This window comes from Lentinula edodes (assembly GCF_021015755.1).
Source record: "Lentinula edodes strain Le(Bin) 0899 ss11 chromosome Unknown C8R40scaffold_9, whole genome shotgun sequence".
Classification (NCBI taxonomy): Eukaryota; Fungi; Basidiomycota; class Agaricomycetes; order Agaricales; family Omphalotaceae; genus Lentinula; species Lentinula edodes.
The window spans coordinates 522,863-548,157 of record NW_025764315.1 but is presented as its reverse complement, the minus strand read 5'-3'; the positions used below and the strand labels follow the sequence as shown (position 1 = coordinate 548,157).

The 25,295-nt window shown below is 46.2% G+C and overlaps 10 protein-coding genes across 10 annotated transcripts; 4 read left to right on the top strand and 6 right to left on the bottom strand.

Annotated features, from left to right (window-relative positions):
* The first annotated feature begins 1,309 nt into the window (after window positions 1-1,309).
* C8R40DRAFT_1271489 (HECT-domain-containing protein) lies at window positions 1,310-4,594 on the top strand. The gene is made up of 9 exons (XM_046234053.1): window positions 1,310-1,459; window positions 1,538-1,560; window positions 1,611-1,755; window positions 1,810-1,943; window positions 1,996-3,316; window positions 3,378-3,671; window positions 3,730-4,020; window positions 4,075-4,389; window positions 4,440-4,594. The coding sequence occupies exons 1-9, from the start codon at window positions 1,437-1,439 to the stop codon at window positions 4,465-4,467; spliced, it is 2,574 nt and encodes an 857-aa protein (XP_046088719.1). The 5' UTR covers window positions 1,310-1,436; the 3' UTR covers window positions 4,468-4,594.
* Window positions 4,595-4,723: 129 nt separating this feature from the next.
* Window positions 4,724-6,534, bottom strand: C8R40DRAFT_1094577 (guanine-N(7)-methyltransferase). Its single transcript, XM_046227665.1, has 6 exons — window positions 6,465-6,534; window positions 5,963-6,403; window positions 5,670-5,906; window positions 5,150-5,618; window positions 4,935-5,098; window positions 4,724-4,885 (listed from the first exon to the last, which is right to left on the bottom strand). Exons 2-6 carry the CDS (start codon window positions 6,183-6,185, stop codon window positions 4,851-4,853), a joined length of 1,128 nt encoding a protein of 375 aa, XP_046088718.1. The 5' UTR covers window positions 6,186-6,403; window positions 6,465-6,534; the 3' UTR covers window positions 4,724-4,850.
* Window positions 6,535-7,044: 510 nt separating this feature from the next.
* On the bottom strand, window positions 7,045-9,233 carry C8R40DRAFT_1159623 (major facilitator superfamily domain-containing protein; the record flags this gene model as incomplete). Its single annotated transcript, XM_046229907.1, has 12 exons — window positions 7,045-7,105; window positions 7,164-7,452; window positions 7,529-7,623; window positions 7,676-7,834; window positions 7,888-7,930; window positions 7,983-8,083; window positions 8,131-8,180; window positions 8,245-8,316; window positions 8,460-8,475; window positions 8,598-8,703; window positions 8,759-8,969; window positions 9,021-9,233. 12 exons carry the CDS (start codon window positions 9,231-9,233, stop codon window positions 7,045-7,047), a joined length of 1,416 nt encoding a protein of 471 aa, XP_046088717.1.
* A 1,128-nt stretch (window positions 9,234-10,361) lies between these two features.
* Window positions 10,362-14,861, top strand: C8R40DRAFT_1094570 (leucyl aminopeptidase). The gene is made up of 22 exons (XM_046227664.1): window positions 10,362-10,669; window positions 10,723-10,788; window positions 10,845-11,088; window positions 11,123-11,563; window positions 11,625-11,770; window positions 11,823-11,849; window positions 11,900-11,938; window positions 12,190-12,319; window positions 12,373-12,409; window positions 12,471-12,640; window positions 12,701-12,953; window positions 13,010-13,195; window positions 13,254-13,351; window positions 13,403-13,521; window positions 13,574-13,670; window positions 13,723-13,748; window positions 13,797-13,859; window positions 13,913-14,078; window positions 14,138-14,185; window positions 14,236-14,295; window positions 14,354-14,431; window positions 14,493-14,861. Exons 1-22 carry the CDS (start codon window positions 10,380-10,382, stop codon window positions 14,544-14,546), a joined length of 2,838 nt encoding a protein of 945 aa, XP_046088716.1. The 5' UTR covers window positions 10,362-10,379; the 3' UTR covers window positions 14,547-14,861.
* Window positions 14,597-15,570, bottom strand: C8R40DRAFT_908209 (Spc24 subunit of Ndc80-domain-containing protein). Its single transcript, XM_046236645.1, has 5 exons — window positions 15,460-15,570; window positions 15,273-15,409; window positions 14,975-15,224; window positions 14,841-14,920; window positions 14,597-14,792 (listed from the first exon to the last, which is right to left on the bottom strand). The coding sequence occupies exons 1-5, from the start codon at window positions 15,483-15,485 to the stop codon at window positions 14,698-14,700; spliced, it is 588 nt and encodes a 195-aa protein (XP_046088715.1). The 5' UTR covers window positions 15,486-15,570; the 3' UTR covers window positions 14,597-14,697.
* A 152-nt stretch (window positions 15,571-15,722) lies between these two features.
* Window positions 15,723-18,030, bottom strand: C8R40DRAFT_1040235 (heat shock protein 70 family; the record flags this gene model as incomplete). The annotated part of the gene is made up of 9 exons (XM_046223898.1): window positions 15,723-16,051; window positions 16,108-16,286; window positions 16,340-16,797; window positions 16,850-17,282; window positions 17,345-17,523; window positions 17,585-17,603; window positions 17,674-17,812; window positions 17,864-17,913; window positions 17,975-18,030. The coding sequence occupies 9 exons, from the start codon at window positions 18,028-18,030 to the stop codon at window positions 15,723-15,725; spliced, it is 1,842 nt and encodes a 613-aa protein (XP_046088714.1).
* A 110-nt stretch (window positions 18,031-18,140) lies between these two features.
* C8R40DRAFT_1039771 (ribosomal protein S2, flavodoxin-like domain-containing protein) lies at window positions 18,141-19,119 on the top strand (the record flags this gene model as incomplete). The annotated part of the gene is made up of 2 exons (XM_046223866.1): window positions 18,141-18,300; window positions 18,350-19,119. 2 exons carry the CDS (start codon window positions 18,141-18,143, stop codon window positions 19,117-19,119), a joined length of 930 nt encoding a protein of 309 aa, XP_046088713.1.
* A 53-nt stretch (window positions 19,120-19,172) lies between these two features.
* Window positions 19,173-20,952, bottom strand: C8R40DRAFT_1168341 (ADC synthase; the record flags this gene model as incomplete). Its single annotated transcript, XM_046231163.1, has 6 exons — window positions 19,173-19,216; window positions 19,269-19,576; window positions 19,629-19,836; window positions 19,887-20,621; window positions 20,669-20,882; window positions 20,935-20,952. The coding sequence occupies 6 exons, from the start codon at window positions 20,950-20,952 to the stop codon at window positions 19,173-19,175; spliced, it is 1,527 nt and encodes a 508-aa protein (XP_046088712.1).
* A 105-nt stretch (window positions 20,953-21,057) lies between these two features.
* On the top strand, window positions 21,058-22,698 carry C8R40DRAFT_1039937 (SHQ1-domain-containing protein; the record flags this gene model as incomplete). Its single annotated transcript, XM_046223874.1, has 6 exons — window positions 21,058-21,132; window positions 21,192-21,528; window positions 21,580-21,814; window positions 21,866-21,996; window positions 22,045-22,498; window positions 22,551-22,698. 6 exons carry the CDS (start codon window positions 21,058-21,060, stop codon window positions 22,696-22,698), a joined length of 1,380 nt encoding a protein of 459 aa, XP_046088711.1.
* Window positions 22,699-23,647: 949 nt separating this feature from the next.
* Window positions 23,648-25,224, bottom strand: C8R40DRAFT_1235788 (uncharacterized protein; the record flags this gene model as incomplete). The annotated part of the gene is made up of 2 exons (XM_046233395.1): window positions 24,888-25,224; window positions 23,648-24,834 (listed from the first exon to the last, which is right to left on the bottom strand). Exons 1-2 carry the CDS (start codon window positions 25,057-25,059, stop codon window positions 23,648-23,650), a joined length of 1,359 nt encoding a protein of 452 aa, XP_046088710.1. The 5' UTR covers window positions 25,060-25,224.
* Between the last annotated feature and the right edge of the window lie 71 nt (window positions 25,225-25,295).

Sequence of the window (25,295 nt, the reverse complement as noted above, 5' to 3'; positions counted from 1 at the left end):
TGTAGGTTTAGCTCGCGATACTCCTTCATCGGACGAGTCTCGGCAATCTCTCTTTGTGGAGTTGGCTCGAGTGTCTTCCTCTTTGAAGCTCTCTCTCCGATCTCGCACCCCGGCATTTTCACCTCTAGGTTCTCTGAGTGCTGGGGTGAGGATGACACCTGGGTGTGACTGTTGGCCTGGATCACCCTATTCTGGAGGTCCCCTGTGGGTTGCGTTGCGAGCCGGTCCAGCAAGGAGCTCTTTGATGCTTGGTAGTTGGACTGATCTAGGCTCCCTTTGATGATTCTCGCATTCTGCGTGGGCAAGGCGCTGCTTGTGGTTGTTGATGATCTCGAGCCAAGGTTGGAGAATGCCCCCGAGGCTGTATTCCGTGTGCAGTTGGAAAGTGCGGAACACTGTCTCGAGATATCTTCGCATGGTGATGTGACCAGCTTCTGGCGTGAGACGCCCGTCGTTGACCCTATCTGAGATCGTCTGCAAGGCGCCATTAACAAATATGGCTGCTTGTTCTGTGCTCGACCCATTTGGGGGGAGCGCAGGGGAGAGTGAAGCTCCCTCCCCCTGTTGTTGTCGGTCATCGGACATATAAATTTAGATTCGATAGATGGCACTTTGTGCGTTAGCGACGATAAACGATGTACTAGAATAATCGGTGAGTAAATGAAAGAGAGGTGAATATAAGATCTATGTGCAGTATTGTAGGGGATATTAATCAGGCATACCTAGAAAAATCGGGGAGGCAAGAAAAGAGAGGGAAAGAAGAAGGGAAGTCCGAAATAAGTGGTTATATTACGTGGACGACGGTGTATACAAGTCAAATACGAAAGTGATGAGCTCGCATACCGGTTCGGGGTACATCTAGTAGCTGCACTGCTAAGCAACCATCTCACTTGTAGACCTCGGGAGGGCGGACCCATGCAGGTGGGTATGACACGCACTGAGGGCTAAGCTCACCTGGTATTAGTCTTGCGTAGACTTTCGTCTAAGCTCGATATACACCTCAAATTTCAGCTGTACGTACATACGCCAAAACAATGGGGTTGCACATCGTACATCGCACGGGTCGACGCTGCTGGTCGAAAACATTTTTAGATTACAAACATACCACTAGTTTGTCTTGGTGGCTTGAATTTTGTAATCATATTTTGAAGTCATAGGCCGCTTCGCATCTGTTTACCGAGTTCATTAATTGTATCCAAATGAAAATCTACGTTGCGTATGTAGTAACGAAGCTCGAGACTAGTTAAGGAGGTCACGGCGCTAAATATCAATTTGAATATAATCTAAAATTGGTGTAAATCTTACCTCAGCACCATACCTTCGACTAAGGATCAACCGTTGCCCAGGACTTCCACAACATTACTTCGTCCTGCCCTCTTCGTTGGTGTTCTACGATACTGATATTTTTCAATATAACTGCTGAGCATTGAGCCCTCATGTCCAATCCTTCGGGCGTTCTGTATGTCATCGACGCTATTTTCACATCTGCTACATTCTTACTCAGCTTACTCTCCTTGCTTGCATTTCCATTTCACAGTACGAAGAATATCAGGGTCACAGGTCGGTCCAACCTTTTTATCTGAATTAATCGTGCTCATTTCATCTTGCAGTCGTCGCTGCGGATGGTCTTTCCAAGCGGGATGTTTTCAGGCTCCCAGATCCTTTCGCCGTCATCACCGTTGATGCGGAGCAAACACATACAACTAGCGTCATGAAGAAAACCCTCAATCCCTATTGGAACGAAAGCTTTGATATGTAAGAGTTTGTTTGCATACTATGTGCTCGTAGACTAGATTCTCCCCCATGTAGCACTGTCAAAGATTCCTCAGTACTTGCGGTTCAAATTTTTGACCAACGGAAATTCAAACGAAGAGATCAGGGCTTCCTTGGTGTGGTGAATGTTAGGGTCAGCGATGTGTTGGACCTTGAACTTGGTGGTCATGGTGCGTACTGTCCTCCTCTTTTCAGGTGGAACAGGAACTCAATGTTCCTTAGAAATGCTTACTCTCGACTTGAAAAAGTCGAACGATAATCTGGTTGTTCACGGAAAGCTCATCATCTATCTGTCAACCAATGTCACCCAGCCAATACCCAATCCCGGACCTTCACAAGTTAATGGTCTATCTTCTGCGCTCGCTGATATGGGGCTCAATAACACCAACTCTCCAGGTGCTAGCACCTCCAATTTAGTACTTCCCACCAATCCATCCGGAACCCTATCTCGTACTACTAGTTCTCACGCCACAGCCACAGATATTACTGCCAGCCCAGCTGTTGTTGCACCTTCGTCAGCGCCTTCAACAGAAACTGAACAACCGTCTCCTCAAATCGTAGCCGCGCCGTCGTCATCTCGTCCGACCAGTATTTCCGGAACTAACCCTTCGGCCAATAACGCCGCTCCTGCGAACCCCATGAACCCTTCTGCTACGGCAGGTAACGCCAATCAGATGCGGAACTTCAATCCAAATGTGGATCAGTACGGACGACTGCCTCCGGGGTGGGAACGACGTATAGATCCGTTAGGGCGTACGTATTACGTGGATCACAACACTCGGACTACAACATGGAATAGACCATCAGATAGCGCTGCTGTTAACAATGATGTCCAGGATAGTGAAACCAACGCCGCCAGAGATCAGCATTCGCGAAGGATCCTCGCAGATGACCTTTTAGAAGCCAATAACTCCAACAATTCGACGAGCAATGTGTTCCGCAATAGCACTGCTACCGTCAACGCCACTGCTAACCCGGCACCTGCAGCGCTCACCACCGGTAGCAATGCTACAACTGCCGGGTCTGGTAGTCTGCCAAATGGATGGGAGGAGCGATTTACTCTGGAGGGACGCCCATATTATGTTGATCACAATACGCGCACAACAACCTGGGTTGATCCCCGCAGACAAGCCATCATTCGTGTCATGGGTCCAAATGGTCAAGGATCCAGTCTCCAACCACAAGCCATCTCCCAACTTGGACCCTTGCCCTCTGGGTGGGAAATGCGCCTTACCTCCACCGCCCGAGTTTACTTCGTTGATCATAACACCAAAACAACAACGTGGGATGATCCTCGATTACCCTCGACACTCGATGCCAACGTACCGCAGTACAAGCGTGATTTCCGCAGGAAACTCATATATTTCCGTAGCCAACCTGCAATGCGTGCACAGCCGGGCAATTGCCAAATCAAAATCAGGAGAAATCACATTTTCGAGGACAGTTATGCTGAAATAATGAGGCAGACACCCAATGATTTGAAGAAGCGACTCATGATTAAGTTTGACGGAGAGGATGGTTTGGACTACGGGGGTCTTTCCAGGTACGCTGTCTAAGTAGAGTATTCGCCGAGATTTGTTTACTAATATCGTCGTTGTTTCTAGAGAATTCTTCTTCCTGCTTTCGCACGAGATGTTCAATCCCTTTTACTGCCTATTTGAATATTCCGCTCACGATAACTACACGCTTCAAATCAATCCTGCCTCCGGAGTCAATCCCGAACATTTGAACTACTTCAAGTTCATTGGGAGATGTCTGGGTCTTGGTATCTTCCACCGTCGCTTCTTGGATGCCTACTTCATAGTAAGCTTCTACAAGATGATCTTGAAGAAGAAAGTTACTCTAGCGGACTTGGAATCAGTAGATACTGAGTTACATCGTGGAATGACCTGGATGCTGTCAGTATTCTTTTTTCTCAGTGCGCTCTTACAACAAGGCTGATTCATTCTTATGCAGTGAAAACGATATCACGGACATTATCGATACATCTTTCACAACTACTGAGGAACGATTCGGTGAAATGGTGACAATTGAACTCAAGCCCGGAGGAGAGGACATTCCTGTGACGGAGGATAACAAAAAGGATTACGTCGAGTGTATCGTCGACTACCGCATTTCCAAACGAGTCAAGGAGCAGTTTGATGCTTTCATGTCCGGATTCAGCGAGCTTATTCCTCAGGACTTGATCACCGTGTTCGACGAGCGTGAGCTCGAACTGCTAATTGGTGGCATGTCTGAAATTGATGTGTGAGTAATCCCGAATTGATGTGGGCATGCGGAGTTAAACAGCGAAGCATGCAGTGATGACTGGCTCAAGTTTACAGACTACCGAGGATACGAAATGACCGACGAAGTTATCCAGTGGTTCTGGAAGTGTGTTCGTAGCTGGCCACCCGAGCGCAAATCGAGACTTTTACAGTTCGCTACTGGTACATCGCGTATACCTGTCAACGGATTCAAGGACCTCCAAGGATCCGATGGCCCAAGACGGTTTACGATTGAAAAATCTGGTGACCCATCGCAGCTGCCCAAGAGCCACACCTGCTTCAATCGTATTGATCTTCCGCCGTATAAGGACTATGCCAGTCTGGAACACAAATTAACTCTTGCAGTCGAGTACGTCTGCGTTCCATTTCTTTTTATTGAGCACTAACTTAAAAACGTAGGGAAACTGTTGGCTTCGGCCAAGAGTAAATGCACTTGATTTGTTCAACAAACTTGATTTTTATCATCATATGTGTATGCCTTTTACATTCGTATTTTTTTCTGTATCATTTAAGGTAAGAGCGCAAGATCCGCACACGTCAGGTGACTGTGACCCACTGCTATCTTGATCAACGAAAATATTAATAGCAGTCTCATAAATCCGCCTTCTCGAAATTGGTTCGCACAAAAAGTTTTAACTTACTCTCACAAAACTTTCCTTGCGAGCCAATTTTCTGTGTATTCATGTTACCGGTAACGGCTTGTGTTACCGGTAACGGCTTGTGTTACCAATGGGCCGAATTATCATTACTTACTACATGACTCGGGGTCTAATTAGAATTGATTTTATATATCATACATTATCCAGGATACTAACGTTTTGTGAAGGCAAAGGCAATGTAAATGTCTAGTTGGTTCATGAGTTAGTTTTCAGCGAAAGAAGGTATTGCACGAACTAGCTGCTTCCCATTGGTCCTCGTCCATCGAACTCTCTCCGTTGACATCCATTACTCTCATACGCACCATGAGAGGCCCGAATTCGGGATGATCCTGATGCTCGGAAAAAACGTCATGAAATTCCTCCTTATACAATAGTTGCAGATCGTATTCTGCAGCCATGCTGGATGAACGTTGAGTGGCGGATATTTGCGCTATGAAACCAAAAACGCACGACACGAAGTTGTCCCAATGAACCAGAAACTCGGGCACATCTTGCACTGCATCTTGAAGAAAGAACCAATATTTGTGGCCAAAAAAGCCAGAATGCTCGCGTGATTCGAAACGAACTTTATAAACAGCGTTCCCGAATGAAAGATCCTGGCTCTCGGGCGGAAGTTCTCGTAAACGCTCAAGTAGTTGCTCGGCGTTGGGTATTGTTCCAATAAACGTACCGCCGGGTCTCAGCCAGCGACTGACATTACGGAACATCCTTCGTACAGTTTCCTCTTTCTCAAAAGCATAGTGGATGCAAAATTGCGACGACACGACGTCGAAAGGTTTTGCCAGAATATCAGGGTTAAAAACGTCCTCAAGGTTTTGAGTACAGAAATCATAAGTGGCAAACGACGCTTGGAAACGGCTGGCGTTGCGATTGGTCTCCCACCGTTCTTGAGCCTGTTCGACTGAGATAGCGGCGATATCTGACGAAAAGATAAGCCAGCGTAGGAAAAGATTCGATGAGGGCAACACACCTGCACCTACATAGTCGCTAATCTTAGCTTTACTCCATTTTGTTATATCACCACCCTTTCCACATCCAAGGTCCAGAACTTTGCCTTTATTTTTTTGTGTTCGTACACTGGATGCAGCCAGTGCAGGATGTGCAAACTTTGATATAAGAACTGATTTTACCCAATTGTTGAAGTTTTTGAGGCCGATGATAGGCGAATCCAGTCTCTGTATTACACCGACTTCTGGACGGGAATTATCTGCAGAACGAAGAATAAGCATAACACTAGCTGAGAGTGTACATTCAAGAACGTACAATGTTCCACGACAACGCCTGACCTCCCGGTGTATTTTTTCACGGGCGGTTCGTCAGCAGTATCTGAATCGTCCCTGGGCCGCTTTCGTTTGGTCAAACGGGCAGTGCCTTTGCCCACGTAGGATTTGTACATTTCCATTTCAGCCTTGGACATCGGCGTCAATATAGAGGTAGGTGGTGTAAGCCTGTGTGTTGGATTATATAGTAACGGTGATGAACGCATTACTGGGAAATCGGTTGAGGTTGGCAAAAAGGAAGAGGAGGAGGAAGGCCGCGAGTTCGATAGGGACACAGATTTATCGTGAGCCTTTTTTAGAGGCTTTGAGAAAACGAGCTTGTCGGTCGGCTCAAAATGCAAGCTTTGAGGAAGAGACGAAGAGGGGCGAGGAAGAGGTTCAGAATCAGAGTTGAGGAGAACGGAAAGATGGGTGGCCCGGCGAGCTAGGGATGGACTTGTAGGTAATCCTTCTGTCGCAGGCGAATTGAGAACAGCATCTCTTACAGGATCAAAAGGCATGGCATATGGTCTGTAGTCGAATGAGATAAAGCAAGATACAACACGTGTCATACCCCCTAAAATTACAAGGAAAATTCGAATACACTGCTTGCAACAACTCGAAGCCCAATGGCCATGAGTTAACCACTCATAAGTAAACCGTGTCCTACTATTTTCAGTCCCTTACTTATATTGATTTCGTCGAACAAATTAGAGGCCGCCGGCATCTTTACAACTTTGAATTGGTCGCCTTGTGGCAGCTTGTGGCACTGGTTGTGGCAGTTTAAGCCTGTTTATTAAGCTCTCTATTGAATTAAGAAACCATCGCCACCTCATTTGCTGCCTTGGAACTGGCCATGTCAAGGATTGTCGCAAGAAGATTTCGAACTGATGGTATCTAATACTTGGATCTACTTACAGTACCGCTCTTGTCTGTCAATCTAGCGCGGCTTTTCTTCGCATCTGAGAACACAAACGTTGGTTGCAAAGCATGGATGAGTACGTATGGATGAATACGGGTGAACACCCAAAGTTAGAGGAGTAACGCTGTCTATTGAGCGTATGAGAGAACTAAGTTATGTATCCGTCAAGAAGCAGCGAACCGAGAATTTGCACGTAATTTTGCTCCAATTCGTCTGAAAATAAAACTTACATCGAGCGCAGTCAGTAGCCTCGCAATTTTTCAGGTAGACCTCATGTACATACGGTAGTGGGACCGTTAATGTCATGATTCCGGCCAGAAGTGCTGTCGCCCCCACAGTTCCTAGCCTAGTGTACATATATCCGGCAAAAAGAGGGAATACCGCAGCGAAGGACGACCGCATGGCGCTATTTGAAGCCATTGCGCTTGCTGCAATAGGTCGATATGCAGTTACTAGGTAGGTGAAGACGGATGTGAAGACTAGGAAAATTCCAGAACCAAAGGGAATTGAAGCGATGATGGGGACAATCCAAGGGACCGATGGATATGTAGTGAAGGCAAGCCAGTACAGACCTGGAGACATATACATAGACGTTGTGAGTAGTTTAAATTAACAAGATCTAGTTTGCAAAATTAAGCCGTTACTTACTGAGAGGAATTAGAACACCGCCAACTTCACCCGCAAATAGTCGAGCTTCAGGAGGACAGATCCCACCATTCTTCTCGGATTCCTTGGCGATGAAGCTAGAGAACCATTTAATTTTTACAGCCGAAGGGTACCAGTTTGAACGTGTACTTATTCCAAAATGGTTGGGTAGCCAAGCCGATTATCATCCCTAGTCCAATTCCAAGAAACGTCAACCCAGTCTGTTGTGTATCAAAGCCGTGATGTTTCTCGAAGATGACGGGGAAAGCTTGAAAAGCAAGATAAAGTATCCCGAGTATCAATGATGTCCTGATAATCGTTAAAAAGATTTGACACTGACAGCTTGAGGTCAAAGCACACACCAGATGTTCAACAGAAGTGCCATGCGTTCACGAATGACAAGCTCTGAGAACAATGTCAGAAAGTACTAGGTATGAGATAGATACTATTTTCTTGCCAAAAGGTCGATAGCAGCTAACGAGGATTGCTTCACCTAAAGATATGTTAGTTTTGTCGAGGGGAGCCCAGTAATTCTCGTCCCCCGTGGATCTTCGAAGCCTGCGACAGGAATAAGTTGTATGTTCTTGGTCGGACACAAGACTGACTTGGCAGCTTTCCACTTTCTCAGCACGGGGACGTAGGTTTCTGGGACTAACTGTTAAGAACGTGCGCCTTGAGTACGTTATAGGGTACAAAGCGAGGCAGAAAAAGTAACGAACCGCGAACAGAGCGACTGTCTGAATGAAAGACCATATGATTAACACGCGGTATGTCCAACGCCAGTTAGTATTCTAAAATGTTGATTAGCTTTCGTGCCTTGACCAATCAATAAGTCTGAAGGACTTGATTAATGAAACTAATATCGATATAAGCTTCAGTCATAACTTGAAAGTGAAGAGAGTTATGCTTGCCCAGCTATGAGAGGGCCAGCGACCGGGCCTATGAAAGGACTGAGAGTATATACAGCCTAGGGAATTATTCATACGGATAGCGTGCCACAGTGTGGAGATATGATTACCATGGGACTGGAAAACATCAGCATCACGAGAGTCCAATCATTCAAGCAACTTACTTCGCCACCTCTTTGTTTTCGAACATGTCACTGACAGATCCTCCCGATACACTCAAAAAGCTGGAGCCGCATAAACCAGTAAGAAATCGGAACACCAGGTGGACGGCTAGGATGACTATGCTTCAGTAAGTCCTATCAAGATTAGTATGGCCAGAACTCGCCAATATCGGGAGCGAAAGCGACTCCGAACGTGAATGCACAAAGTAGGATGTAAGATACTCGGTATATGATATTCCGACCGTATACCTCCGAGAGGGGACCTGTCAACAGCGGGCCTATGCCTAGTCCTGCAACGAAAAAGGTAATCGACAGTATTGTAACTTCATGTGGTACATGAAATTCGGCTGCTATTCCTGCTTCAGTGAAAGATGCCTGGCAAGACCTTTGATAAGCATGATTTTGAACATGCAACGCAGAACGTACTGCAGAAGATGCGCAGGTCACACAAAGAGCAGAAGTGGCGACAACTAGAATGACGGTCCATTTTTTGAATGACGTGTGCTGTTGGGGATGTTCATTTGGTTCCAGGTCGACCTCGTATTTCTTTTCTTCTTCTCCTAACTCTACAACCTGCACCACTTCTTTTCCCTTGTGGACCTGTGATTCCAAGTCGGATGTTGAAGTTGGGGAAGACATGGTGGTAGATTGGAATGGGCCCGGGCAGCACAGAAACTAATTTCTTTATCAACTAGAACATCAACTGCATTCAAATAATCAATGGTGGGAAATGACTTGACACTGACCTGGCTCAGTGCTGACTGAGCTCGGTCTCATACCGGAAGTAAGAAAATTTCGCTAACATTTACCGTTCAAATGTTCATGACCGACGATGGAACCTGAGGTCACATTTCGCTGAGACGATCATTTGCCTGTCATGCATATAAGCCCGTAATGATGTGCCTCTTCGTTTGTTTGTTTGGAGCGAACCTTCTAGCGAAAATGTGTAATGGGCCGACTACTTATGGGCAAAAGTAACTCTGTAGTGGGGCATGCATACACCGGCGAGGACTACTCTAAGTTTGCTCCTTGGTGAGAACGTTGAATGCCTTTGCAGTGAGATACTAGAGACCCAAGAACACGTTGAGTGAATTCCCAAGATATGAGGATTTCCAGCACATGATTAGGAAGGTATCACAGAACACCTGCCTATCAGAGATCTCACTGAATTTCCCGAAGAGAGTGGAACCTTTACAAAAAAACAGGAAAAACCGGCAGTCCAAGGTACACACCTCTAAGTAATAAGAAGGAGTTGGATATCCTTTCAAGTTCCCAAGGCCTAGAAGAAGAGGTGGTAACCACCAAAGCAGACAGTAAGCAGACTGGCAGGAGAAGGTCCATTCGGATGGACTCAGAAGATTTGGATACATTATTACTGGTTTTCGAAAAAACCACCATCAAGGATTACACCCATCTGTAACACAAAACTTAGGACTATTGCACAATATCCTATTTTCTTTTGAAGCCACTGCTAGTGGCTGAACGCTACTCACTACACTACTACTCATACACATACTGAACGACCCTACAACCCAGACCTATACCATCAAACAAGGACCTGGCCCGCAACCCACATCCAAGAGCATCCAAGGTGCCCAACGAATGAAGGACGTTCCTGAAAAGTTGCCATACCCCCTGCTCCTTATTACTTAGTCTTACTCGTAGTTGCGGTCGATGAAGAGTTATGTAGAGAAAAGTAACTCTGTATAAGTAAGCGCTCAATTATAATACAGTAAATATTCAATTTCTTGTAATTTTCATTCACAGGAACGTAACCGAACGTTGATGTTTTTTCTTTCGCCGACATTGCTCAATGTCTCTGCAAAACGTTTTTCTGTCTGCACGGTAGCATGTGTAGCACTCGGATTTCGGCCCAATCAATTATCAAGTTCGCCACATGATCTGAAGAATACAAGGATCTTCAGTTCAACCAGGACTGCCACAATGTCTACTATTACCTCAGAAACCCCCGCGTCCAAATTTCGTCTCCCCACCAACGTCAAGCCTACTCATTATGACCTTACCGTCCGCACCGATCTCGACAAGTTGACTTTCGATGGTTCTGTGACAGTGAGGTGTGTGAGCGCATGTGGTTAGTCGGTAAATTTGGGTCTGAATGATTGTGTAGCCTTGATGTAAAGGAAGAAACAAAGACGATTGTCATGAACAGTTCCAAGCTCAAACTCGGCCAGGCGTGCGTACAATCTTGAAATCCGGAATTTATCCAAGTGATCTTATTTGCCTATCCAGAACTGTGCACTCGACTGGCTCACAATCTGACCAACTATCTTCTGAACCTTCCTTCGATGAAAAGGAGAAACGAGTCTCATTCTCGTTTCCGACCGTCCTCCCCGCAGGCACCCAAGCTAAAATCACGATCGGATTCTCCGGTGAATTAACGGGTTCTATGACTGGCTACTATCGTTCCAGCTTCGAAGAAGAAGGGAAGACCAAGTACTATTCTCTGACTCAGTTCGAGGCTAGTCTCCTGTCCGTGATCTCATAAGCTTGACACTTACCGATTGCAGGCAACCGACGCTCGCACGGCCTTCCCCTGTTGGGACGAGCCCGCGCTCAAAGCTAAATACACCATCACGATGGTCTCCAAATCTGATACAGTGAACATCAGCAACATGCCTATCACTTCTGACAAGGTCTTTTCCCCTAGCGACCACGCCGATCTGAAGACTCTGTTTGTAGACTTGAATGAAGAGTGGAAGATCACGAAATTTGAAACTACACCGCTGATGTCTTCGTATCTGGTCGCTTTCGCCAATGGGCCGTTCGAATATCTTGAGTCGTCCGCGAAGATGCCATTAAGCGGACGTACAATTCCGCTGAGAATATACGCCACCAAGGATTTAATTCATCAAGCTCAGTTTGCTCTGGACGTGAAGGCCAAAGTCCTACCATTGTACGAACAAGTATTCGAAGTTGAATATCCTCTTCCAAAGCTTGATACGTTGGTGGTGAGTGTTATAGAATTCAAGTCGCACATTCCTATGTCACAACTGACAATGTTGTTTGCAGGCTAACGATTTTGATGCCGGCGCAATGGAAAACTGGGGTCTCATCACCGGTCGAACGAGTGCATTGCTCCTGGATCCTAAGAAAGCTGATTTGGCAGCAAAAAAACGTGTGGTTGTTGTACAAAGTCACGAAGTAGCGCATATGTGGTACGATTCTCCGACATTTCTTTGAAAGCGCTGTGTACACCTTTCCGTTTAGGTTTGGAAATATCACAACGATGGAATGGTGGGTCCCAACTAGCTCTTTGGGTTCTCTCTCTCACCAAGCCCTACTAGGTGGGACTACCTGTACCTCAATGAGGGTAAGCATTCAGTGTTCACTGTGGGCAGATGGTCGTGTTTACCTAACTTTTCACAGGTTTTGCAACCTTGGTTTGTCGTCTAATGTTAATTGAAGCTCACTGCTGAATCGAGGATTATAAGATGGGGGAAGTCATCATTGAAGGTGCTTCTTTAGTCTTATTTTCACTATGTACATATCTAATCAAAGCCTTATAGAAAAGTCAATTAGAAATTTCGCTCTTGACTCTTCGAGCTCTCATTTGCTTTCATTCACTCATCCCTAGGGCCTTCCCTGAATTCAAACCGAACTCGGAATTTATCACAGTGCACTTAAATCGTGCCCTTGCTCTTGATTCAAAACTGTCTTCTCACCCCATAGAGGTTGCCTGCCCCAATGCTGAATCTATAGGACAGGTACCTGGTCCGTTTGCGCCAACAATCATCGATCAGCTAATCACTCTCCTCAGATATTTGATGGTCTCTCGTATTCCAAAGCCGCCTCAGGTTAGTGTTGCTCATTGTAGTAAATCGTGTCACATTGACTGACTCTCCTTCCACAATCAAGTCCTTAGGATGCTGTCAGCATATGTTGGCGAAGATAAATTTCTTAAAGGAGTCTCCCTCTATCTCAAGGCACATTTGTACGCGAACAGCGTCACGAATGATCTATGGGCTGGGATCAGTAAATCCACTGGCACGGACATTATCAACTTCATGGACAATTGGGTTAAAAAGGTGCGTCCGACTCCTGAAACGTATGGGAGACTAGTCGATTTACCTTTGACTTACCTCCAGATTGGATTCCCTGTCGTTACCGTCACTGAGACTTCGGGAGGTATCAAGGTTCGCCAGGACCGCTTCCTTGAGACGGGCTTGGCAGAAGGGAAGGATAACGAAACCATCTGGAATATCCCTTTGAGTATCCTCACTTTCGATGCTAGCGGCAAAACTATTATCGATAAGACTGCTGTCCTGGATTCTCGCGAAAGTACGTTTGCGCTGGATACTTCCAAGCCTTACAAACTCAATGCAGGAACCAACGGAGTTTGTGAGTGCCACTCATTTGACTACACTGGCTCGAAGTTATAACGCCAAATTCGTCAGATCGGGTGCTTTACGAGGACGCTCATTTGTCCAAGATTGCTGCAGAGGTTGCGAAACCCGATAGCGTATTCACTATTGAGGACCGTATGGGCTTGGTTAATGATGCGTTGGCACTTTCCAAAGCCGCTTTAATGAAGTTGAGCAATGCACTCACCCTCATCGACGCTTTGCGTAATGAACAGGAGTGTAAGTACTACTTCAACTTGTCGATAATCTATCGACTGAAAATGTTCATTCGACGAAGATCTTGTTTGGGATGGTATTTCAGCAAATCTTAGTTCTCTAGCGGCCATTTGGTGGGAGGATGAGAACATTTGTAGTCTTCTGAATGCCTTTCGGATTGTGCGTATCACATTGTCTTGAGTTGCGTTGCGTTCTGAACGCCAATTGCAGTCTCTTTTTTCGCCCTTTGTCCAAAAACTTGGATATGAATATCCCGCTTCCGACAGCCCCGATATTTCCCAGTTGCGAACCTGTGCTATCGGACAATGTCTTGCTGCTAAGGATCAGTCGTACGTCCCTCCGAGAAGTCGATTTTCTTTCAGTTGACCAGATCATGTGCAGCGTTATAAACGAATTGAAAGGACGCTTCGCTCAATATATGAAAACAGGGGATGACTCTGTTATCCCAGCCGATCTCCAGGGCGCTATTTACCGTGCTGTGGGTCTTTACAACTATCTTTGAAACTAATTAATTGATACACCCCCTGTAGGCTGTAACTTATGGAGGCCAAGATGAGTGCGTTGCATGGCTCGGTAGCTATTCATGACGTCTTACATCCTTAAGGTACAATGGTGTGAAGGCGATATACGACAAAGCACCCACACCGACTTCCCGTATTTCTGCTATGTAAGCCACCAAATTTTGAACACATTGGAACCAGACCTCTTATATCATTCCAGGACAGCAATGTGCCAGTCCAAAGACCCGGCGAGGATAGAAGAAACGTATGAAATAGCTTTGAAGCGCGCGCGCGACCAGGACGTCGTTTATTTCTTGAGCGGATTTGCATCCAATGACATTACCAAACGGCAAGTCACCCACTTTTTCCAGGATCACTACGAAGAGGTTTGTAGATCTGCACGAATGGAGAGAATAAATCGATTCACATTCCATCCATCTATTAGCTTTACAAGCGTTTTGAAAGCACATTCATGATGAGATATCTTGTTGAGGTATGTAATTTCCCTTCTAGCCTTTCCGATTGTTGATTCATGACCACTAGACGACTTACGGTGGATTGTCCACACAAAAAGACCTGGATGAGATGAATGCTTTTTTCAAAGTTCGTACTGGATATTCGTGCTCTTACGTATTACGTATTCCCTTGACACTTTCGTTAGGACAAGGACACCTCAAAATACCACATGGGTTTAGCACAATCCTTAGATAGCATTCGCGCAAGAATTGCCTACATTGAGGTGAGATAGGGGTCATATCTGTACACCCCGCGATCTTAACTGCGATTTTACAATCTTCCAGCATTCCTCTTCAGACGTCCGCCACTGGTTGGAGGCCTGGAAACAGGGTAACTAACGCAACTTCCCTTTGTCCCAACATCACGGATTTCACTCCCGTACCAGTGTACACGTAGATCCAAAAAATAACGCTCTTATCGCGAAATGAACTTGATAAAAATTACAGACACAACGAATGAATGCAGCATGAAACAATTTGAGGGGAATATTTACGAAGCTGCCAGCTTCCAAAGATGGCGAGTATAATCTGCCGGAGATTTGTCGATGTTCAACGGTACAGAATGGACATCTCCGGATTGCGAACCTGATGAAGGATGATTATATTTAACTGGAGCACATGCATAGAACATACGTATGAGAACATTGGAGACTTGATTCTTGTCGTCTAATGCGATGTCAAATCCCATTCCCCTATAAATTTTCAATCGAAGGCTGGTGATGACAATTGAATAACAAATGTTAGAGCCAGGACAGACAACAACGCACGCAGTTCCGTCAAGATCTTTTTCATGCTCAGTAGCAGGGTCGTAGTGCTCTAAACTCTGGCATTCGGCTTTCAAAGCCGCAAGCTCTGCCTCTTGACTGGCAAGCATATTCTCTGCGTCACTGATAGATTTTGCTAGTGATAGTTTGGAGTTATCGAGTTCGTTGACTGTGGCAGCATGAGTCTCAGCAGAAGGAACAGATTTCGGCCTTTTCGCTGATTGTTTCGCAGCTTCAAGGGTTTTGGATAGTGCTTCTAGAATGTAAGCGATTTTTTCTGGAATTTGGATCGACGACGCGCCTTTCATATTTGCATGAGCTTCTTCGATTTCTTTCTCTCTCTGTACTCTAGATGCTTTGATTTTCTCCTCCGCTTCGACAATGGTATTATAATCGTCTTCAGGGTCCATCATAGCGGCCATTTCCACGATGACCTTTCTGGTGCAATAGGCATTAGACTAGCGTAGGGATAGGTAGGGTCCTCATACGTTGTTTCTGAAAATTCGATTGACATGGTAAATATTGTCAGAAAAGGGAGAGTATTATTCGAAGTCTAGAACAAGGGGATGAATGTTCAAAGTTGCAAAAACTCAAAATTGTTTGCAACGGCCGTGTGACAAAGCGCGCGCGGGACACGTGCTTGTGACAGATAAATCGAGTAAAAATGAGTAAGAGTAAAATTTATCACGACAGCGAGATACAGCGTATAAGCATAGCTTTAAGGGTGAGGTACAAAACGACTCCTTCACGTTCACCGTATGCCAGCAGTGGCTTTTTGCAGGGCCCGCTTAATACCCAACTGCGCCTTCTTCAGTTCATCTGCGGTTGAGTCCACGATCTCCAACTTCTCGAGAGCACGAGCAAGCTCAGCCTCAACTTGAGACTTAGCACCACGCTTAAGCTTCATACCAATCTCCGGTGAGGTGATTGTGCTCTCCACCTGTTGAATGTACGCCTCAAGGTCGGATTTAGCTTCATGACGAGCAGTGAATTCCTTGTCGGCCATCTTGAACTGCTCGGCATCCTTAATCATCTGGTCGATCTCGGCAGATGATAGACGTCCGACAGAGTTGGTAATAGCTGTGAAGATATGAGAGGCAAGTAATGGTAATGTATAACTTCAGAAAAAGACTCACTGATAGATGCCTTACGACCAGACGAGCGATCCTGAGCAGAGACCTTCAGCAGACCGTTAGCGTCAATCTCAAAGGTGGTGACAAGTTCAGCTTGGCCACGGGGCATTGGAGGAATGCCAGTGAGTTCGAATTCTCCAAGCAAACGGTTGTCTCTGCACTGAGTACGCTCTCCCTCGTAGCTATGATCGGGAAATAAGTATAGTAACATGATCACTTGTGGATGGATACATACACAGGGAAAGTGACTGTGGTTTGATTGTCTTCGACGGTGGTGAACGTTCTGTTCTTATTCGCCGGGATGGAAGTATTACGGGGAACGACACAACCGAAAACATCACCCTGCATGGCGACACCTAGAGACAAAGGAGCGACGTCGAGGAGGAGAAGGTCTTTAGTCTGGTCAGAGGTCTGACCAGTGAGGACAGCAGCTTGCACAGCGGCACCGTAAGCGACAGCCTCATCTGGGTTGATAGACTTGTTAAGCTGACGGCCACCGAAGTACTCAGAAACGAGTGCTTGGATTTTAGGGATACGGGTAGAACCGCCGACGAGGACAATATCATCGACCTTCTCACGCGCCATCTTCGCATCCTTAAGTACTTTTTCGACGGGGTCGAGAGTTGATTTAAACATAGCAGCGTTGATTTCTTCGAAACGGGCACGCGTGATATTTGCCGAGAAGTCTTCACCCTGCAGAAAAATAAGAACCAGACCGACGCGGTTGCTAGATAGTAGAACTGACTTGGTAAAGTGAGTCAACCTCAACGGTAGTCTGCGTGACACTAGATAGTGTCCTCTTGGCACGCTCACAAGCACTTCTTAGACGTCTGAGAGCACGGGCATCATCGGAGATGTCGAGCTTTGACTTGCGTTTGAACTCGTTCTTGAAGTGTTCCAAGAGGGTGTTGTCAAAGTCCTCACCACCCAAATGAGTGTCACCAGCAGTCGCCTTGACAGCGAAGACACCACCGCTGATATTCAAAAGGGAAACATCGAAAGTTCCACCTCCCAAATCGAAAATGAGGACGTTCTTTTCAGTTTTTGATTGACGGTCGAGACCGTAAGCAATAGCGGCAGCAGTTGGCTCATTGATGATACGGAGAACATCGAGGCCAGCGATAGCACCAGCGTCTTTTGTTGCCAAACGCTGGGAGTCATTAAAGTAGGCAGGTACACTGCGAAACCGGGGTAATGAATATGCAGCATTGCTTGTAAACAACACGAAAAAAGCACGAACGTGACGACTGCTTTCTTCACTGTCTTTCCAAGCTTCGCCTCGGAAACTTCCTTCATTTTAGTCAATACCATGGAGGAAATTTCCTGAGGGCTGAAAGTCTTCTCCTCCCCGAGATAGCTGACCTTGATCAGCGGGGAGCCGTCCTTCTCAGTGACTTCAAAGGGCCAGTGAATCATATCCTGATCGCAAAGTCGAATGAGATACACGGTTAAAGGGCATAGACAAAGGAATCGATGGTACCTTTTTCACGTCTGGGTCGCTACGAGGTGCAGAGTTTAGTGTGTGCTGATCAGGGATGGATGGCCGCTATTGGGGAAAAAGACACATACTCGAATCGACGACCGATAAGACGCTTGGCATCAAATACAGTGTTCTTTGGATTCATAGCAGCCTGATTTTTAGCAGCGTCACCTATCAGGCGCTCCTCCGCAGAGAAGGCGACATATGAAGGTGTAGTTCGATTGCCCTCTGTAAGGATCAATGAGCACACAAAAAAATAGTGCAATAGAAGCTGCTCACGGTCGTTGGCAATGATTTCGACACGGTCGTTTTGCCATACACCAACACATCTGAAATTTTTCGATCAGCCTAGATGGAAAAAAAAAATATCGAAAAAGACAACGAGCGCACGAGTAAGTGGTTCCGAGATCAATACCGATAGCACCGTCGTACACTTCGTCAGCCATTTTTTGAGTAGTAGAAGAGTTGAAGTGGGAAGGAAGGAAAAGCTGATGGACCAAGAGAAAGAAGGCGAAAAAATTATAACCGCCTTTGTAAGCAACTGCCGTTCTTTGCCATGCACTCCCTCCGTCCACGGCTGTCCAATCCAGTCCGGTTTTCTTTCAAGTTCTGCAAAAATTGTACTCGACAACTTTCGCAACAGGCCCAAGGCCCTTTAGAGACAGAAAATGACTGGACAGACTTCCAACAGACGAGGACAAGTCTAAAAACTCTGAGTAAGATCCAGAAAACAGTACTCCTTCCCAACAGTTAACGAATCTACAGTGGATGCAATGAGCCAGTATGGTTCTACACAAACCTCACAGTGGTCTCTAAGGGACTCCCTGCATAGACCGACCAAAGACGCGACTTTGTCTGCTTTGCTAGCCTCTGGCGCCCATTTTGGACACGCTTCATCACGGATGAATCCAAATTTTCTGCCTTATGCCTACGGTACACGCGCTGGCATAACTCTCATTGACCTAGACCACACACTTCCTCTTCTTCGTAGAGCGGCCAAAGTCGTTCGCGCTGTCGCTGCCAATGACGGTCAAATAGTTTTTATCGGCACGCGCGCCGACATACGTCCTGTTGTGCAAAAAGCTGCCCAGCGTCTAGGCACTCAAGGCTTTCATGTCGGCGATAGATGGCTGCCCGGAACACTAACCAATAAATGGCAGATGTTTGGCCATGAAACTGTGCGTTCAAAGCGCATCGTTCCCGACCTTGTTATTCTTCTCAATCCCATCCAAAACATGAATGCCATCCAAGAATGCGCCCTCTCAAATGTCCCTACCATTGCTATCGTGGACTCTAACGTCGATCCTCGCATTGTTATGTATCCGATACCTGCCAATGACGAAAGCCCGCGGACCGCAGAAATCATTGCAGGTGTGCTGAGTATCGCGGGACGGGAAGGGATTGCTATCCGGGAGGCAGAGACGCAGAGAATGAGAATGGCCGTAGACTCTGCCTGGGAAGATTTCAACAAAATGCAGGTAATGCAGGATGCTCGCCAACCTCAGCGGTCAGATGCGGAAGCTTTTGATTACTGATACTCCATACACATTAACATCTAAATCAAATATACGATAATACTATCTCTGTCTTAAGTCTCTCCGCTCGAGTTATTTTGCAGGTTTGACCAATATTCTGGGTTAATTGTCAGCAATATACCTCTGGTGGTCATGATAGCTGAGCTTACCTTCAGCTTCCTGTAAGGCTTTGACGTTTCCCTTTAATTTATTGATCGTCTCAACGTACTCGTCTTCTTCCACACTATCAAATACGATCCCACCACCTGCTTGTAAATACGCTACGCCATCTTTGAAGGTCATCGTCCGTATTGCGATGCATGTATCCATCTCGTCGTCTGCAAAGTCAAATCGGCCTACGGCTCCAGCATAGACACCCCGCCGTTCCTTTTCAAGAGATGAAATAATCTCAATAGCCTTGATTTTCGGTGCGCCGGACACTGTGCCAGCGGGAAAGATAGAGCGAAAAGCATCAAACCTAGAAATATTGCAGTTCAACATCGCTATAGATTCCGGGAAGTGGATGGTACCTTGTTAATCCCTCTCTAAGCTTTCCGGAAATTTGAGATGTAAGATGAATGACATGGCTAAACTTTTCTAGCCTCATGAGATGATCGACCTTTACCGTCTTTGGGTCGCACACTCGATTAACGTCGTTACGAGCCAAATCGACCAACATGATATGCTCAGCACGATCTTTTTCGGAATTGAGTAGGGTGGCACCAAGTTGTTCATCCTCTGAAAACACGTCAAACATCATGAATCGGTCACTTATCATATTGACCGACCTTCGGGTGTCTTTCCTCGTTTCGTCGTTCCTGCGATGGCATGATTGTACACTATGTTCTTTTCTACCTTGCAAAGGGTTTCTGGACTAGCACCCACGATTTGCAGATCTCCACAGTCTAAGTAGAACATGTAGGGACTTGGATTAACCTGGCGTAGATGCCGGTATGCATTGAATGGATGCAGTGACGTTGGACGCGCTAACCGCTGAGATGGAACCGCCTGAATGATGTCCCCAGCTACAATATGCTTTTTCAATGTAGTGACGAAACCTTCATAGCCTTGCTTTCCGACATTGGATACGGCTTCATTTCCTGAGACTATTGGAGGCTGAACGGGCTCAGGCGTGGATGATGTGATCAAGACCTTTGCTAGTCTACGCGCCTTATCGACAGCAGTTTGGTAGACAAAAGATAAGTTATTCTTCCCGGCATCGCTGGGCATAAAGACATGCGAAACGACCTTGATGGTCTGGAAGATGTGATCATAGATGACGAGCGTGTCGGCTAGCATGAACACGGCTTCAGGAATATTCAAAGGGTCCTTGAGTTCGCAGGCGGTCTTTGGCTCAAAGTGTTGGATGCAATCATAGGCAACGTAACCAATGGCACCTCCCGTAAATGTCGGTACTTCAGGGATCTTGATAAATTGGTAGAGACTAAGTTCCTTCTGGAGAGCAACCATGGGATCTCCGGTAATCTCTTCACTGGGACCGGTCTTAATGATCCTGTTAGGATCTGCTTAGATGAGTGAGGGATAATATATGAAGGCAGTAGTTACACACCTGCTCCGATGAAGCTGTATCGCGCCACACTTTCACCACCGACTACAGATTCCAAAAGGAAGCTATACTTGGAGTCCTTGGATATCCGCATGTAAGCCATGACTGGTGTTATGAGGTCTGCAGGGAGCTCGACATAGACTGGAATACAGTTTCCTCGTTTTTCATTAACGATGAGATTCTCAACCTCAGCCAGGGAAGGATAGGCTGCAAGTTTCTGGCGAAAGACACGTTAAAGCACGAAAAGAGATGCAAAGCAAGGAGTGTACCGAAGTGTTCAGTGACATGGATGTGATTTTGGGAAAAGGAGCCTGACTCTCGGCAATTTGAACCATATTTTAACTGGGATTTACCAGGATCATTTTGGTTCTTATATACCTTTTCCTCTAACCATGATTACGCCTCGGTTCTCCTGTTCTCAGACGGCCGAGTCCGTCCTCATCTCGATCTATTGCCCTTCAGTCCGCGTATGTAGCCTGTGCTTCCCTACAGTTGTCAATTTTCACCCAATCAGCAAATAAAGTAGGCCTCGGACGTTGAAGTCAACGTGGACGGCAATCTATTCTCCCTCCACATCAACCCTTATTTTTTGCGTCTGAACTTCACTCACGGCCTAATCGAGGATGATGCTTCTTCGGCCCAATATGATCCAAGCACAGGCTACCTGACTGTAACACTTACAAAAGAAATCAAAGGACAGGAATTTAAGGATTTAGATCTATTGGCTAAATTGTTGGCTCCGCGGCCGACAGTGCATGAGCCGTTAATTGAGGTCATTTCCTCTGAAAGCACGGCCGAAGACCCAGATAATCTCGTTGCTCAAACACAAAACCTCTCATTGCAGGAACGCGAGATAGAAGAAGGTCTGGATGTGACAACTTTCTTCTCGCGGAGGTGCATCTGACTCGTATCAGGGGCAAAAAATGATTGGCAGCTTTTCCAAGACGTACCACCCGCAGAACAGCCAACGCTGAGGGTCAGCGCTCAATACGGGTTTCTGGACATGTACACCGGTTACTTTACAAATGTTACCTACACCGAAAATGAGGTCAACGAGCTTGGCTCGGAGGCTGAGGCCCTGACCCGTCTACAACGCCGTCAAAGGCGTATCAAACACGAGGATGAAAAATGGGACGAAGAGTATTACATGTAGGTTGCTCTAACTTAATATATAGAGATTCTAAGCTTTCTTCCTCCTAGGGCGGACTTTGCCGAACACGAGTACATCCAAGAGCTCATACTTTGGACCCATCCACACTTGTCCGATAATGGTACATTTACATACACGGAAAAAGAAAACGCCACCATGCTGAACCTTCCCCGAAAAGAATGTATGTCTCGTTCCAGTTACACTATTTTCTTCTAACGTATGAGTGAAGATATTCTGACTAGATATCAAACGTACAGCCTCTATTTGACTCTGGCTACTGTGCTGTTTTCGTACGCGTATGACGCGCGTACGACTCAACATGATCCGACTCCAGAAAGCGCATGGACTATCTGCTCACTAATATCGGCCTTCTCCGCCTTAGATCCACCTCCCTACCATTCTGAAATTGTAAACAATTCGCCGACGCTAGAATTTTCTTCAGACCATATATCCGCATCTTTCGTTCCATCTTACCGGAGATCCCTCGCTTTTCCCTTGTACCGTTCTTTCGCGCTGGCCGAAAAGTGTCGAGAAGATGTTGCCAATCTACTTCTCAGAGGACGACGGACTGTATTTCGTTGTCTAATGGAGATGAAAGACATTTTAGACCATCACGATGTTTACTATGTGTACAGTAAGATTTGGCTGGATGACTTCTGCGTTTGGACGCAGGCGTGTGCTAGGTGGGTAAAATGATGCTCGCATTTTTGTAGCGTTACTCACAATTTTATTCAGCGACGAGGCATTGACTCGTCTAGGAGGTCTTATCAAAAACGCAACAATGACTAAGCAATCAGTAGGATGGGAGCTTGAACAATTGGAAGGTGTCGTTAGGCAGATACAGGCCGGCGAGCAAAGAGAGCTAGACAGTGACGATGAGTGATACTCTTGACGGGATTTTATCCACGAGCGATGCCTGTGGCCCTCACTGGTAGATTTTCGTCATAGAATGCAATGTCTTGCTCATTGCGCGGTCGACTTCTTTGTTCTTTGAAATGCAGTGATCACACCGAGTACTAGCGACATTTCTCTCAATTTGCATAATATATCAATTCAGGCTATCTGGTGTAACTTCTTGTTGCAGTTCCCCCCCATAATATCTCAGTCACTTGGCAGCAGTATGCTCGGCGACAAGTCAAAAAAACGGTCCAGGGTACCAACGCAATTTCCAGCAGGAATAGACGACCAATTGTCCAACATGCAGAGCATTGTGCTCAAAGATTGAGGGAGACCATGTCTTCCAGGGTGGGGCAGAGAACTAGAGACTGGGTTACCAATTGCAAACTGAGGCCGCATGAAGTCAAAACTAGACGAGCTGATAACGCAAAGGTACAATGACGCTTAACTCCGGATAAGGCAATGAGGCGTTACCTCGTCGGATGCTAGACATACTTATGCTATGATAAATTAGCATAAGAATATATATAATCGTGGTCTTTGCGGGGAAGCCAATGATGCTGCCGCCACATAGCAGTGATAAGGATGGAGAAGTGACGTGAAAGGGTAATAATCAGCAAAAACCCAAACCCCGAGCGTTAACATTAAACACAACTATATTCCTTAAAGTCCTCGACACTTTGAAGGAGAGCCCAAAGTCAATGCTTCAGGATTTCCGTACACCCTATCCCCCCGAAGTGTACTGCAAATCTACTGCTATGTACCAAATCGAATTGAATTGTCGAATCAAGTCAGAAGAACTGCCCAAATTGTCAAGAGGCGGGGGCTACCTGGATTCTTTATTCATGATTCCAAAGTCATTCAGAGTATTTGAACATTATTAAACGATATATGAGTAACACTAACGATATAAGTAGAATACAAGCAACGTCACTTCAATCATACTGTTTCAATGTTTCCTCTAACGCATCCATATCGAAAGAGTCGTGTTCATATGAGGTTTCTGCATCATCGCAAACCATCCCATGTGGTTCAGTTTCCTCGATTGTGTGAGCAAATGCTTCGCGATGAACATCATTCATTCGAGATACCGGACTTTTCTCCGTCTTAGGATACGTCGCATTTACAGCTAGAGCCTGACCGGTGTTGGATCGCTGCGTGGTTGGAAGAAACGGTGTTTTAAACGGGCGCTGTTTGGTGGGTAGGTCTCTGACAACACCAATATTATCTATGAGTCTCACGTTCTTTGCGGGGAAGGAGTTGACTCGGCGCATACCCAATGCAGGGGGATTAGCCGAAGGAAGAGGATGCGACATCGGTGGTGGAACGACTGGTAGGGCCGGGACTTGAATTGCTTTCGGTGGGATTTTCGAAGTGACTATAGGCACAGAGCGTGCCTCTCGGCTGTGGGCATTTCGAGCTCTTTGAGCACGTGTCCCGTTACTCAGGGGGGGTTGACGCCCGCTGTCGACAGCAGGTGCGTTCGAAATTTCAGCAGATAGGGATAGGGTGGTATGGGGATTAGGTAAACGGGTTGTGAGCAGAGGCGGCGATGGGGACATAAGAGAGGTGTCGGGTGAATTAGTTTCGTCGATTGACATAGAGTCGTCCAACACCTCTGGGCTTGAAGTAGATGATGACGTAATAGAGAAGCTATCGTCAAACACGGGCCGCTTGAAAGTGCTACATTCACGCGTCCATGATTTCTGGAGTAAGGAAGATCCTGAGATCTCTTTCGTCTTTCCTCTCTCCTTACGTTTGGGAACATTGCGGCTTTTTTCTATCATACCGCTATTCACTGCTCTAGAAGCTCGAGATTTCCCAGTGGTGGACTTCTCTGCTTTTGTCGACTTGGGAGTGCTCTTTCTCCTTTTCATCACTAGACCTAGAGTGCGTGAACGCTCCTGCGCCTTTTGATTAGCAGCATCTGCTACACCTTTAAGCATTACAGGATCCACCAATTTTGCGATTGCTGGATTGATCTCGAATGATGTGATGGAATGCAAGCGCTTGTCTAATAAACGGGTGGATGGACGTGAACTTGAGCCGACGGCATCTGTGGCCACTACGGACGGCAGAAAGTTCCAGTTACTTTCGGAAGGTGGTGGATTTATCCGACTGACTGCAATAAAGACGATTAGAGATAATCCATAGAAGGAAGAGGAGATACTTCACCATCTTTATTGGCGTTGTCCATAAGCCTCTGCAGACCAGGGTTGGACGGAGGCGGCATTTGCCAGACAACTGTATCCGGTTTTGAAACCAGGGAAGACGAGAAAGAGCCTTGCGTTCTGGTAAAGTTGTCGAATGGCATTTGCGCATTTCTGGTAGAGGGCCCGGGTTCCATACCAGCGACATGAGCGGTTATATACTCTATCAAATGGTAGAGTGGCTCTTTGTTCAACGGGCTTTGGCCTACAGTCAAAGAGTCCACGCCTAAGCGACAGAAAGGGAACGCGAACGGCTGTGACTACGTGACCACACGTCGGTGAGATATCACATAATATCACGTGTATGTGACGTCGGGCCATATTATTACGTTATCGACAGCACACAATTAAGATCGTAGTCTTACTAGATCAT

Coding starts and splice junctions, on each gene's coding strand:
- C8R40DRAFT_908209 (XM_046236645.1), bottom strand. CDS start 15,485: ATGTCAATCGAATTTTCAGAAACAAC. Junction 15,410..15,459: donor ATCGAATTTTCAGAAACAAC/GTATGAGGACCC, acceptor CTATTGCACCAG/AAAGGTCATCGTGGAAATGG. Junction 14,921..14,974: donor AAAGATCTTGACGGAACTGC/GTGCGTTGTTGT, acceptor TGTCATCACCAG/CCTTCGATTGAAAATTTATA.
- C8R40DRAFT_1271489 (XM_046234053.1), top strand. CDS start 1,437: ATGTCCAATCCTTCGGGCGTTCT. Junction 4,021..4,074: donor GGCATGTCTGAAATTGATGT/GTGAGTAATCCC, acceptor CGAAGCATGCAG/TGATGACTGGCTCAAGTTTA. Junction 4,390..4,439: donor AAATTAACTCTTGCAGTCGA/GTACGTCTGCGT, acceptor TTAAAAACGTAG/GGAAACTGTTGGCTTCGGCC.
- C8R40DRAFT_1094570 (XM_046227664.1), top strand. CDS start 10,380: ATGTTTTTTCTTTCGCCGACATTGCTCAATGTCTCTGCAAAACGTTTT. Junction 11,939..12,189: donor AATGAGGGTAAGCATTCAGT/GTTCACTGTGGG, acceptor ACTCATCCCTAG/GGCCTTCCCTGAATTCAAAC. Junction 13,196..13,253: donor TTTGCGTAATGAACAGGAGT/GTAAGTACTACT, acceptor CATTCGACGAAG/ATCTTGTTTGGGATGGTATT.
- C8R40DRAFT_1094577 (XM_046227665.1), bottom strand. CDS start 6,185: ATGCGTTCATCACCGTTACTATATAATCCAACACACAGGCTTACACCA. Junction 5,099..5,149: donor CATTGGGACAACTTCGTGTC/GTGCGTTTTTGG, acceptor ACGTTCATCCAG/CATGGCTGCAGAATACGATC. Junction 4,886..4,934: donor GGACCAATGGGAAGCAGCTA/GTTCGTGCAATA, acceptor TGAACCAACTAG/ACATTTACATTGCCTTTGCC.